This window comes from Hyperolius riggenbachi, chromosome 3 (genome assembly GCF_040937935.1).
Source record: "Hyperolius riggenbachi isolate aHypRig1 chromosome 3, aHypRig1.pri, whole genome shotgun sequence".
NCBI classification, from domain to species: Eukaryota; Metazoa; Chordata; class Amphibia; order Anura; family Hyperoliidae; genus Hyperolius; species Hyperolius riggenbachi.
The window spans coordinates 324963189-324977527 of NC_090648.1; the positions used below are offsets into that span (position 1 = coordinate 324963189).

General features: G+C 42.2%; 1 protein-coding gene across 6 annotated transcripts in view; it reads left to right on the plus strand.

Moving 5' to 3' along the window:
* POC1B (POC1 centriolar protein B) overlaps positions 1–14339 on the plus strand; it is a 218447-nt gene that overhangs the window by 36652 nt on the left and 167456 nt on the right. For all 6 annotated transcript variants that reach the window (XM_068276831.1, XM_068276827.1, XM_068276829.1 and 3 more), the window contains one exon: positions 7693–7845. In XM_068276831.1, coding sequence (XP_068132932.1) covers positions 7693–7845 — 153 coding nt within the window. The remainder of the gene's footprint in view (positions 1–7692; positions 7846–14339) is intronic.

Here is a 14339-nt window from a genome sequence, read left to right on the forward strand (position 1 = left end):
ACCCTATGGCAAGGAAACCAATTCACTAAAAAGTGATAATATATTCAGGAACGTAGTTTGGTTTTATTACTGCAGCAACACAACATATATAATACAGTTATAGAGTGTGTACTCTGCTATGAAATAGCAGAGGCTCTTTTACTACTTCATGTAAGATTTATATATTGTGACTAGAGATGATCAATGTATTCTTCTTATCAGAGACTTCCAAATCGATCACACCCCTTTCCCTTCACTCATCCTACTAACAATTTATATAAAATAAATTGATCAACTGTATTTGTGCCACCTGCAAAAAATACTGCGATTCAACTTTACTACAAAAAATTGTTTTTTTATTGCAAAATCAAATACAAAGCTGGTCAAAATTGATCACTGGGACCAAGTCATGGGTCAACCACAACGTCTAGTGGCCAATTACCTACCTTATAAAGTTTACCGATGTCTAGTGGCTCCCATTCCTCCCCTATACAGTTCTCTGGTGTGTAATGGGCCCCATCCCTCCCCTTTCCAGTTTCCTGGTGTCTAATGCCGCCTCCCTCCCCTATATAGTTCCTTGGTGTCTAATGGCCCCTCTTTTCCCTATACTGTTCCCTGGTGTCTATTCGCCCCCTTGCCTCCTCTATACAGTTCCCTGGTGTCTAATTGTCCCCTCCTTCCCCTTTACAGTTTCCTGGTGTCTAGTGCCCCCCATAAAGTTCTAGTGTTCCCCCCTTCCCCTTACAATTCCCTTGAGTCTAGTGCTTTCCCCCTTCCTCCTCCATATGGCTTCCCTGGTGATATAGGACTTTACCACCAATATAGCTTACCTGGTGGTCTAGAGTGGGCCAAACATAATGTAAAGTGGGGAAGCCACTTGTGGGCCAAATTTGATGGCTTTGCAAACCAGATTTGGCCTGTGGTTCAGAGTTTGACATGTATGTTCTAATTTCAGTCAGAAAGCTGCTATAGCTTTCTACAGCTGGTATAGGTAAAAGTTGTTAATAAACATGCTGGAAACCCTAAAAAAGTACATGGTTTGGTGTACAGGGCTTCCCAGAATTCTCATATCTCAGTGGAATGAATTCACTCTTAAGGTGGCCATACACTGGCCCGATTCGCGGCCGTTTCGACAGCAGATTCGATCCTGGGATCGAATCTGCTGCCAATCGTTCGCGCTAAACGCACCCGCAGATCTGATTTCCTCCCGAAATCGGATCGGTCCGTCGATCGCGCCGTGCAGGAAATTACCGTCGATTGCCCGCGGGTAGCGAGCGCGTCACTAGCGGAGGCCGATCCGATCAGGTATACATTACCTGATCGCTGCACAGAGAATTTAAATGTGTGCATTAAACACCAAGTGAACACCTGACACAACTGGCTGAGCAAATTTGGCCTGATTGGCTATTCATGAGGCAATGCTCATGCAAATATGCATTTGCTTTCGCATGCCAACTAATGCAGGGTCCATTGAACCAATGCCGCAAAGCGGTTTGCCCTGCGGGAATTAGTTCATGCTATACAGCACTATCCAGGAGCGCCTCGGGGAGGCTTCCCAATGGGAAGATCATTGGGAAGCCTCCCCGAGGCGCTCCTGGATAGTGCTGTATAGAGAAAAAAAAAAAAAAAAAAAAAAAAAAAAAACCATTGGGAAGCCTCCCCGAGGCGCTCCTGGATAGTGCTGTATAGAAAAAAAAAAAAAAAAAAACGCTTTGCGGCATTGGTTCAATGGACCCTGCATTAGTTGGCATGCGAAAGCAAATGCATATTTGCATGAGCATTGCCTCATGAATAGCCAATCAGGCCAAATTTGCTCAGCCAGTTGTGTCAGGTGTTCACTTGGTGTTTAATGCACACATTTAAATTGTCTGTGCAGCGATACATTACCTGATGCTGGCTCCCGGGCGTCTTCTCCGCATCTTCTCCGCGCTGCACCCGCTCCATCATGGCGCTTCCTGTCACTGCAGTGACCAGGAAGTTCAAATAGAGGGCGCTCTATTTGAACTTCCTGGTCACGGAGTGACACAGGAAGCGCCGGGATGGAGCGGGTGCAGCGTGGAGGAGATGCGGAGAAGATGCCCGGGAGCCAGCGTCAGGTAATGTATGCGCGGGGGGGGGGGGGGGGGGGTACAGGCGGCAGCGGCGGCTCCACAGATTGTGATCGGTTTCAGGCTGAAATCGATTCACAATCTTGTTTGCAGTAAAGGCAGCCATACGATCCCTCTCTGATCAGATTCGATCAGATAGGGATCTGTCAGCTGGTCGATCTAATGGCAAATCGACCAGTGTATGGCTACCTTTACTCTTATATTTGCACAAATAAGAACATTTTGGGCATCCTCTTATCTCCTACAGCGGCCCTGCTTTGCTAGGGTTGGAGAGTCTTGTACAATGTTCGATTGCCTAAGTGATATACAAGATACTGACTGCAATTAGGCTGCAAACGCATACAGCTCTTTCCTTAACCACTTTGCCACCACGGTACCGTATATCTATGCCCCTTTTAACTTTCTCCACCCGGTGTGTAGATATATGCACTACCGCTGCTGACCGCGCTCCCGCGCTTGTGCATGCAGCCGGCCGCTCGCCTGGAGATCAATGAACGGGAAAACTGTTCCCGTTCGTTGATCTAACTCCCCGCAGCAATGATCAGCATGCTTCCGTGAGAAGCTGCTCGATCATTGTGAAAAAAAAAAAGTTTCACAGCCTCATTACACTTCATGTAAGTGTACTTCCTACACTTACAGGACGCATTCACAAAAAATGACTGTGGCCATCTTGTGGCCAAAAAGTAAAACTACATCCAGAAGCATTTTTCATATATAAATACATAGTTTTACATTCTAAATTAACTCATTGCCTCCCACACTCCCCAATTTTTGTTGTAATTAAAAAAAAAAATTACAATAAAATACATAAATAGTTACCTTAGGGACTGAACTCTTTAAATATTTATGTCAAGAGGGTATAACACTGTTACTTTATAAACTATGGGCTTGTAATTAGGTATGAACGCAAAACTGAAAAAAATGCACCTTTATTTCCAAATAAAATATTGGCGCCAAACATTTTTGATAGGGACATAATTTAAAAGGTGTAATAACCAGGACAAATGGGCAAATACATTTCATGGATTTTAATTACAGTAGCATGCATTATTTAAAAACTATAATGGGCGAAATCTGAAAAAAAAAAATTTTCCCCACATTTTTTTTCCCTATTTTACCATTAAAACACATTTAGAATAAAATAATTCTTGGCATAATGTCCCACCTAAAGAAAGCCTAATTGGTGGCAAAAAAAACAAGATAATAGTTTATTTCATTGCGATAAGTAATGATAAAGTTATAGACGAATGAATGGAAGGAGCGCTGAAAGGTGAAAATTGCTCCGGATGCTGAAGGGGTAAAACCCCTCAGTTGAGAAGTGGTTAATGTCCATACACACAATAGAGTTGGTGCATGCAAAAATGAGCAACGTAATTCAAACGACAACACCTGGCAAAAAGAAACAACAAGTAGTTTAAACAACATTCACCCACACCAACATTTCAAGATATGTTTGAAAACTGCGCATGCAAGCAGAAGTGACATTTCACACAACATGCACACATGCTCTGCAACAATGTTTGAACGATTTGTACACACCCACCGGCTGCATGATATCTGCCCAATAGTCATCCGAATTGATCAGCCAATTGGATCAGGTAGATCGGATAGCTATATTTTTTTACAATGATTGTCTTCCGAAACGATCAAACTTCTTTTATCTAACGTGTGTACAAGGCTTAAGTCAAATCAGAACATAGTGGGAATTGCTGAGGAGTTGAGGTTGACTGCACAATCTTACCACTTTGATGTAATATGAGGGATTACCTAAAGTATCCATCCAAGTTTATTCACTCAGTATACCCTTCTACTACTTAGATTTGGTAAGATTGTACAATCAAGATTTTAGAATTAGTGGGCATCTTTAGCAAAATAGCGGTTGTCCTATTGCAGTAGCATACGCACATCTGCACTTTTGTTTTTTTGTACTAAACCTAGGATAGCCTGGATAAGAAAAAAAGCAGTATTGATGCATCCAGGAGGGTGCAGTTGCAATCACTGCAATATCCCTTATCTTTTAGCTATCCTCCCTATAATATAACTTAAGTTGGGCTTTCAAAGTTCTGCAACTTTAATAGTACAGTAGACAGCGGCCCATATGCAATTCACTTTCCTCCTGAGTTTTCTCCTAGGTAATATTTTCACACCTTGTGATAAGACGCCTTTTAAACCACCAGCAAGCAAGAAAAGCGTGAACGTTTTGTTAGAACTTTTCTCCCCACTTTTTGGTACTTTTTTCAATTGTAAAATCCTGAAAAGTTATTTTAACCATTTCAGCCTTTTGGACGTGACTGTCACGTCCAAATGGCTGCTGCGTGCTCTGGTGCCGCCCCCTGTTAGCCCGGAGATCAATGAATGGGAACATAGTTCCCATTCATTGATCGAAGTTTCTGATAGAAAGACCGACAGCTTCTTTGAGAAGCTGTGATCTTTCCTGAAGGAAAAATAAAAGTTTCCTGTTCTCCTTATACTTCCTGGAAGTGAGAATGCTCGCTTCCAGGACTAAAAAAAAATGTGACTGTGGCCAAATAGTATAACTACATCTACATACATTTTTTTTTTTTATGAAATAAACACACATTATTACCTTTAAAATTAAATGTTTACCTCCTGCACCAAAAATTACCCAAATAAATTTTTTTATAAAAAAAAAATTACAATTAAAAAAAAACATAAATAGTTGCCTAAGGGTCTGAACTTTTTTTTAATATGCATGTGAGGAGGGTATATTACGAACATTTTTTAAATTTTAAGCTTATAAATAGTGATGGACGCAAAACTGAAAAAATGCACCTTTATTTCCAAATAAAATATTGGCGCCATACATTTTGATAGGGACATAATTTAAATGGTGTAATAACCGGGACAAATGGGCAGATAAAATACATACATTTTAATTATGGTAGCATGTATTATTTTAAAGCTATAATGGCCGAAAACTGAAAAAAAATTAATTTTTTTCAATTTTTTGTTAATATTCCCGTATAAAATGCATTTAGAAAAAATAATTCTTAGCAAAATGTACCACCCAAATAAAGCCTAATTGGTTGTGGAAAAAACAAGATATAAATCAATTCATTGTGATAATTAGTGATAAAGTTATTGGTGAATGAAAGGGAGGTGAAAATTGCTCGGATGCGTAAGGTGGAAAACGACTGAAGGCTGATAGGCGTCAGCAGGTCTTAACCATGGAAATGGCCGTGAACAGCCGGAGAGCCGCCGATCGCGGCTCGCCGGCAAAATGTAAACACGCGGGGAAGAAATCCCCGCTGTTTACATCATACGGCAGCGCCATGACGTAGATCGGCGATCCCCGGCCTCTGATTGGCCGGGGATCGCCGGCATATGATAGGCTGAAGCCTATCCTTCAATGCGCAGGATGGATATCCGACCTGCGCAGCCCATGGAGGGAGAGGGAGGGACGGGAAGACAGGGAGCGCGGAAAACGCTGCGGAGGGGGGCTTTGAAGAGCCCCCACCGCAGATCACAAACAGCCGGCGGCGATCAGACCCCCCCCAGCAGGACATCCCCCTAGTGGAGAAAAAAGGGGGGAAGTCTGATCGCCAAGTCTCAATCCTGATCGGTGCTGCGGGCTGGAGAGCCCACGCAGCACCGATCACTGCAGAAAGCCCTGGTCCTTAAGTGGTTAAAGAGAAGACAAAAATGATCTCGTAGGAGATAACTCAGATGAAAAAGTGAATTGCATACGGGACAGTGGCCCATATGCAATTATTTTTTTCACCTGACTTTTCTACGAGGAGATAATTTTCATCAGCTCTTTAACCACTTAAGGACCAGGGCTTTCTGCAGTTTTCGGTGCTGCGTGGGCTCTCCAGCCCGCAGCACTGATCAGGATTGAGCCTTGGCGATCAGACTTCCCCCCCCCCTTTTTTCCCCACTAGGGGGATGTCCTGCTGGGGGGGGTCTGATCGCCGCCGGCTGTTTGTGATCTGCGGGGGGGGGGGAGCTCTTCAAAGCCCCCCTCCGCAGCGTTTTCGGCGCTCCCTCCTTCCCCTTACCTCCCTCTCCCTCCATGGGCTGCGCAGGACGGATATCCGTCCTGCGCATTGAAGGATAGGCTTCAGCCTATCATATGCCGGCGATCCCCGGCCAATCAGAGGCCGGGGATCGACGATCTACGTCACGGCGCTGCTGCGCAGCAGCGCCGTGTGATGTAAACAGTGGGGATTTCTTCCCCACCTGTTTACAGTTCGCTGGCGAGCCGCGATCGGCGACTCTCCGGCTGTTCACGGAGACAGCCTCCGTGAACTGGCATGGAAAGCCATGCTATACCACTATCGGCGTTACCACATTTTCAGCATTTTACAAATGAAAAAGTACCCAAATGTTGGTGAAAAGGTACTATCAAATTTATTTTGAGTATTTTCTTGCTGGCTGGTGACTTAAAAAGCATTTTATGACAAGTTGTGAAAATATCACCTAGGTGAAAACTCGGGAGAAAAAGTGAATATAGGCCAGTATGTTTTAAGAAATATTCTATTTAAGATTTGCTAAATCGCTTAGCTTCGTACCGCCTTCCAGACTTATTAAATAGGGGGCTAACTAATGTCTAGCTTTACTGCAGCGGCCCATTGGTTCAGAGCAGCAGAAAACACATGGAAGAAGGTGCCATATTTTTCATTTGGACTTTTCATCCCCTTTCACTACTTAGTCCCAGTGTGTGTGTGTGTGTGTGTGTGTGTCCCTTCCTGAGCTGTCCCTGCATGTAACTGTAGCCCTTTAAATAAAGTGAATTAAGGGACTGTTTCCACTACACGCAGAATGGACGCAGAAAAACTCCAGTGAATGCCTATGGGAAAATCTGCATCAGAAAAATCGTGTTTAGTGGAAACAGGCCCATAGGCATTCATTTGAGTCAGTTTTTCTGCATCCAATCTGTGTGTAGTGGAAATAGACCCTTCATGTCTACTTGAGGTGGAATAAAGGAAACTATTAGATACCTAAGAAGTATCCAAGCCTATGGATCAAGTGGGTTCGGCTTGGGGCGCTGGCACAGCTGTACTTGCACAGCCATAGTCTGGATCGAGCAGGTTCAGCTTAATGCGCAGACACAGACGTACTCGCACAGTATGGTCGTGCATGAACAGGAGCATGTACTTCAGCAGGGTCCCGGGCTGCGCCGGTGGGCTGGAGGACATGGAAAGCCTCTTGAGGATCCAGAGGCTTGCCTCTTCTTAGGCGAGTATTTATCTATTTAATCCTATACCACCTTGGATTCTCTTTTAAAGTAAAATTTTCTCGCCATACAGTGAAGCACACCGGCAATGAAAAGTATGCTTCACTGTACCTTATATGCGTACGTTTATTGGTAACGCACTGCATGCAACACTACTGACACACTGTGAATGACGCATAGGTGGTGCTGTAAGCCACATTAACAAACCGGTCATTACACTGCAACACACCTCTGTGAATGAGGCCGGTATGATGCTGCTTCAACCTCTTATCAACTTTTCCTTTCATAGTTGCAAAATGTATGTACATTATGCAGTGTGTATTTACTTATGTTCCCACAGTAAGGTAGTCAGAGGTTTTCTGCTGGTTGTAAACTTTTCATATCCATGTTTTATTTTGATGTTTTCAGGTTCTGGTTTGGAGAACAAATTTTGACAAGTTTAACAATAGGGAAATAGTGAAACTGCAGCAGAAGAGGCTGTGCCCTGAAGCACCACCTCATTTGAATGACATATTTCCCCGATCTTCACACCTCCATACAAGCACTGAACATTCTATCCAGGTAATGCTTGTGCACCTCAAAAATGTCTGCAGAGATAGAAGTACGGTAGTTCAAGAAAAATGACAAATATGTAAAGTTCCAGTACTTGCTCTGAAAGTAAAATGTTTACTGTTGTGTGAATTGGCATTGCCTTCTTTTCTCTAAACTGCGATTTTACCAAAAAAAGGAAAACAAAATTGAACTTTGAACCCCAAGGTGCATTAGCAAGCTTAATTTGACCTCCTACCTAGGATATCCGATTGCAGTACCTGCAGCATTACAAAGGGATTGATGTCTGAGACACCCATTTTTACTTTTTTTTTTTTTTTTACATGCTAAACGGTCATATGAGACAATCTGGAAAGATTGTTATGGGTGATGAATGTTTACTGTGTGTACCTAACACCCCATCAACACACTGCTCTGTGCAAAATACTTTTCTAAGGCCTCTTTTCCATGGACTGTTGATAGGCAGTGAAATGCCTCTCAAACTCTTACAACTGCTTGCTGCTGCCTGGTAACTGCTCACTTCTGCCTGGTAAGTTCAGCTGCCTGTGGAAAAGAGGCCCTAGGGCTTATTTCCAAGCAGTTATAAGAGTTTGAGAGGCATTTCACTGCTTATCAGCTGCCCATAGAAAAGAGGTCATAGGCTTCTTTTCCACTGACAGTTGAACTTGTGTGCTCAGCAAGCAGTTACCAGGCAGCAGTGCACAGTTGTTGGGCAGCTCCAAGCAGTTGTGAAAGTTTGAGAGACATTTCACTGCCTATCAACTGCCCGTGGAAAAGAGGCCTTAAAGTGTAACTGTCGTATTTATTTTTGTCTGGTAAACAAGTAATAAGGACGCTAACCAGGCAATCCAAAAGTTAAAATCACTTACTTTTCTTGTTGATAAATGATCATTCAACAGTTTTTGACTTTTATTTGGTACACACAAAGGAAGTTGCAGGGCATGCTGGGTTGTCTTTTTTTTTGCTTCTCTACTTTCCCCTCAAACGTAACTAATGCAGCCTGATTCTCTGGAGCCTCTTTCCCTCCTGTTTTCCCCTCCCACACCTCTGTTCCTCTCTGATTGGCCAATATTTCTCATGCGGAGACAATACACTTTCTATAGAGAGGGGCGGGCAATGCATACACAATCAGGCAGAGGAGAGTAAAGGAGGAAATTACATCAGGATTGGCTTCAATATAGCGACAGTTAAAATGGGAAATGCTAAGAAGGATTTTCTTTTTTTTTAACAGTATAAAAATTACTAAAATCAAAACATGGACAGTGCAATACATGTTATGTAAGTAGATCAAGTATGTATCTACTTATATATGTGGTTTTGCTTTTTTCTGAGATAGTATTGCTGACAGCTGGCCACACACTATACAATGAAAAGATCCAATTTTTCACCAATTCAATCCTTTTGATCGGTTGACCTGAGATTTTCTTTTTCTGTCAAATCCGATCGAATTTCCCATTTTTTTTTTATTTTTGGAGATAAAACATGTTGGAAATTTCAGACCAGCTTTATCAAGATTTGTATGGTGTGTGATGGATTGGCAATTACTTGATGTACAGTTCCAATCAATTTTTTTCTGACCTTTCAATTATTTTATTCATGATTGGGGAAAAATTGAACAGAGGTGTGTGGTAGATTGGTCAGGTTTTTCAGTTGTTACAATCAGTCAGAAAAATTGATTGCTATTCTTGAATTGAACAGATATTTAAAAAATGGTTGGTATGTGGCCACCTCAAGGGCTAATTTCCACGGGCAGTTAAACTTTGTGTTCAGCAAGCAGTTACCGGGCAGCAGCAAGCAGTTTTGAAAGTTTGAGAGGCATTTCACTGCCTATCAACTGCCTGTGGAAAAGAGACCTTAGGGCCCTTTCCACAAGCGGCTTTAATTTACTCATTTTTAATAGACTAGTACAGGGACTTTTAATCGACTAGTACAGGGACCTTTCAGTTTCAGTAGAAACCATTTAGAAATGAATGTGTCATAGACAGTTCAGTTAAAGCAAGCCTCTAATTGGTAATAATAATGAATTGAGGTTTGTAGAGTTTCTAATTCATGTATTCAATTGCTTATGGGTAAGAGTACAGGAAGTGTATCCTGCTGAAGTTTGCGTTCCTCTGTGTATGTGAGAACATCTGCTGGTTCCTGTGAATTGCTATTCCAGCTTCCTACTGTCATTTTTTTACAGTGCTAATTTGAATATGACTAGTTTCTATGGGTGACAGACACCCATACTTTCCCCATAGGAGCCCCTGTGCTGTAGTTTTATCTTTCACCAGGGAAACGGTTCTAGATTATCTAAAGACCTGTTACCCAATTATCACATGACAGATATGGTGACAGTTGGCAGAAGCAGATTCACGAGTCAGGAAGAGGTGGGCATGATTTATGACTCAGGCCGATGTCTTTCTCACATACAAGAAACATTTTCAGACAACTACAAATTACATTGAAGTCAGAAATGTAACAGCCCTAAGATAGCAACCTGGATAATGTTTGCACAGGTTTACTTTAGTCCTCAGGAGTCATTTCTGCTTGGTTGAAATCATTTTTTACTTTGCTTTATTGATTAAATTGTGAGATCTAGTTTCTGTAGTCAATGCATATGTCCTTATATATGTCATTAAAAATGCTTGACAACATTTAATGAATTGATCTGTATTAGCAGGATAATCTGTATGTTTTGCTTCAGGGCTGTGGAGTTTGAGTCGGGGCAATTTTGGGCACTCGGAGTTGGAGTCAGTCGTTGATTTCATAAACTAAGGAGTCGTAGTCGGGAGTTGGAGTTGGATGATTTTTGTACAAAATCCACAGCCCTGTTAAGTATTAGACTAAGGAGTCGGAGTTGAGGATTCGAGGCTATTTTGTGTACTCGGAGTCGTGGTTTCATAAACTGATGAGTCGGAGTTGGAAGATTTTTGTACCGACTCCACAGCCCTGTTTTGCTTTTATGGCTAAATGTATAAAGGTTGTTCTTTTAACATTGAACTCAATATAAGCACCTGAGGAAGAAATCTCCTAACATTTCAGAAGCATGCATTTTCAATCTCATAAGTTGGCAAAGAAGTGGTGTCACCCTTAAAGTGAACCTGAGGTGAAAATGAAATGGAGGCTGCCATATTTATTTCCTTTTAAATAATACCAGTTGCCTGGCAGCCCTGCTGATCTATTTGGCTGCAGTAGTGTCTGAATTACACTAGAAGCAGGCATGCAGCTAATCTTAGCTCTGACAATATTGTCAGAAAGAAACCAGGGCTGTGGAATTGGAGTCGGCTCAATTTTGGGTACCTGGAGTTGGGGCCGGTTGTTTCTTAAACCGAGGAGTCGGAGTCTGATGATTTTTGTAACAAATTCACAGCCCTGGTAAGTATAAGACTAAGGAGTCGGAGCCATTTTGGGGAGTTGGAGTCGGTGGTTTCAAAAACTAAGGAGTCGGAGTCGGATGATTTTTGTACCGATTCCACAGCCCTGTCAGAAACACCAGATCTGCATGCTTGTTCAGTGTCTATGGCTAAAAGTAGTGGTAAAGGATCAGCAGGATAGCCAGGAAACTGGTATTGCTTAAAAGGAAATAAATATGGCAGCCTCCATATCCCTCTCACCTTGGGTTCACTTAAAACATTAAAGTTTAAAGAGACTCAGATATGGAGTAAGTCAAAGATTTCTTACTTACCCGGGACTTCTTCCAGCCCTATAAGCACGGATCTGTCCCTCGCCGTCCTCCGTTCGTCTGCAATCATCCCCGGTAACTGGCTCAGTTTGGTCCAGTCTGGGTCTTCTGCGCATGCGTGGACATCCCGCACATGCGCAGTAGACTCGGACTCACACGACTAAGCCAGTTATAGGGGATGATTGACGCTAAACGGTGGATTGCGGGAGGACGGCGAGGGACGCATCCATGCTTATGGGGCTGGAGGAAGCCACGGGTAAGTAAAAAAATTCGACTTACTCCATCTCTGAGTCTCTTTTCTGAAGACTAGATTTATTAATACTTTTAGTCATCAGTATTGTAACACACGTAATTGAACAGTAGGTGTCACTGTTTCCTTTTTTTGTAAATTTAAATGTTACATTTTTACTTCATGAATTCTCATAGCTTTATAATTTTCTGTCTTGATTCATTACACTTAGTCATATTTCACCCTAGAATGTATTTGGCAGGAAGTCTGCTGTCTGTCCTTTTTTACATATTTTAGAAAAACTGCTGAGTTGTCTGCCTTAAAACTGTTATCCTAGACACACGTTTTCCTAGAACTGTGTAGGCACTCAGTCTGTTGCAGAACTTGCCTGTCTGTGTAGAAACTCTTTTATTGCCTAATCTCAAGTCGGATGTCTAATGTCTACTTCCTGTACTGTAGACTGTAGTCTTCTCAGACAGATTCAGGCTACAACAATATTTTCAAATCACAGACAATATAAATTTAGATTGGCTAAAATGAAAGACAAAATTATTTGGAGCAGTGCTCTTCCTTCCAGGGCTGTGGAGTCGGTACAAAAATCCACAGACTCCCCTACTCCTCAGGTTAGGATTCCACTGACTCCTCGACTCCGACTCCTTTAATTTGCATATTACAATCTTGTTGATTAAAAGTATATTGCATGAAATGCATCTCTTAACTGCCAACGCTTAGGAATTTTAAAAGACAACTGAAGTGAGAGGGATATGGAGGCTGCCATATTTATTCCCTTTTAAACAATACCAGTTACCTGGATATCCGGCGGATCTGCTGCCTCTCATAATTTTAGTCATGGACTAAAACTAGTCCTTGCAAAATTGATTGTAATAAAGGGATGAAATACAGGGTTCAAAATCTACAAAAATGATGCCACAGCACGGATAACTGCCATATAAAAAATAACTTTTATTATTCATACATATAAAACACACCTACAAACCCCCATTATAAAATGCCCTCTAATAGGGTACTACCAGTGAGAGTCCCACAGTGCGCACTGTAATATTGAAAAAAGGCGAACATACTCGCCTAAACACCTGGTCTGAGGCCTCTGATGAAAATCATCCATGCAAATATGTCCATCAAAAGAAGTGTATCAATATATATCAGTAAAATACTGGTTGAATATCAACGAAAAATGACGATGATCCAGAACTTGCAAAAGTCCATGTACTATGTGCCTATTCTGCTATAATGCACAAATCAGCATATAAACTGCCTTAGCTGGTGTAGGATTCATGAATTATTGTCCATTTGCTGCCAACTGTGCCTTTTTGTATAAAGCCATGAGTATAACAGAGCCAAAAAACAATTAGAACGGTCTCACCATATTTGCCATCCTTTCGCAGTGGAATCGCTGGATGCTTCCAGTAAATTATAAACAGACCTTGCTTAACCACTCTGGCGACGTCTCGCCTTGCGGTTATCAGAGCTCCATGTTGTACTCTTGGCTGCCTTAATAAGGTAAATGAAGTCCCAGTCGGCGTGAAAGTCAAGTCTTGAGAAAACCAGCGTGTCCGGTGAAACCGGTCGACACGTGACAGCCCCACACTGCACGGTCGACACGTGTGACAGCCCCACACTGCACGCTTTGGATGTGCTGCTACAGTGCCTGAACAGTGGGACCGTGGTGACTTTCTCTTAAGTAACTCATTAGTCCTGTTATGTGTCCCCCTCCACGTGCTAGGGACCCCATCTATAATATAAGCTTTTAATTGTGGCACATTATGATGCATCTCAGTGAAGTGTGCTGAAACCGCTTGTTTACGGTCACCATTGCGAACAGCACTCTTTTATGTGAACATATCCTGTCCCTAACTTGGTGTGGTCATACCTACATACAGTGGCTTGCAAAAGTATTCGGCCCCCTTGAAGTTTTCCACATTTTGTCACATTACTGCCAGAAATATGAATCAATTTTATTAAAATTCCATGTGAAAGACTAACACAAAGTGGTGTACACGTGAGAAGTGGAACGAAAATCATACATGATTCCAAACATTTTTTACAAATAAATAACTGCAAAGTGGGGTATGCGTAATTATTCAGACCCCTGAGTCAATATTTTGTAGAACCACCGTTTGCTGCAATTACAGCTGACTGTCTTTTAGCGTATGTCTCTACCAGCTTTGCACATCTAGAGACTGAAATCCTTGCCCATTCTTCTTTGCAAAACAGCTCCAGCTCAGTCTTAGATTAGATGGACAGCGTTTGTGAACAGCAGTTTTCAGATCTTGCCACAGATTCTCGATTGGATTTAGATCTGGACTTTGACTGGGCCATTCTAACACATGGATATGTTTTGTTTTAAACCATTCCATTGTTGCCCTGGCTTTATGTTTAGGGTCGTTGTCCTGTTGAAAGGTGAACCTCAGTCTCAAGTCTTTTGCAGACTCCAAGAGGTTTTCTTCCAAGATTGTATTTGGCTCCACCCATCTTCCCATCAGCTCTGACCAGCTTCCCTGTCCCTGCTGAAGAGAAGCACCCCCAGAGCATGATGCTGTCACCACCATATTTGACAGTGGGGATGGTGTGTTCAGAGTGATGTGCCGTGTT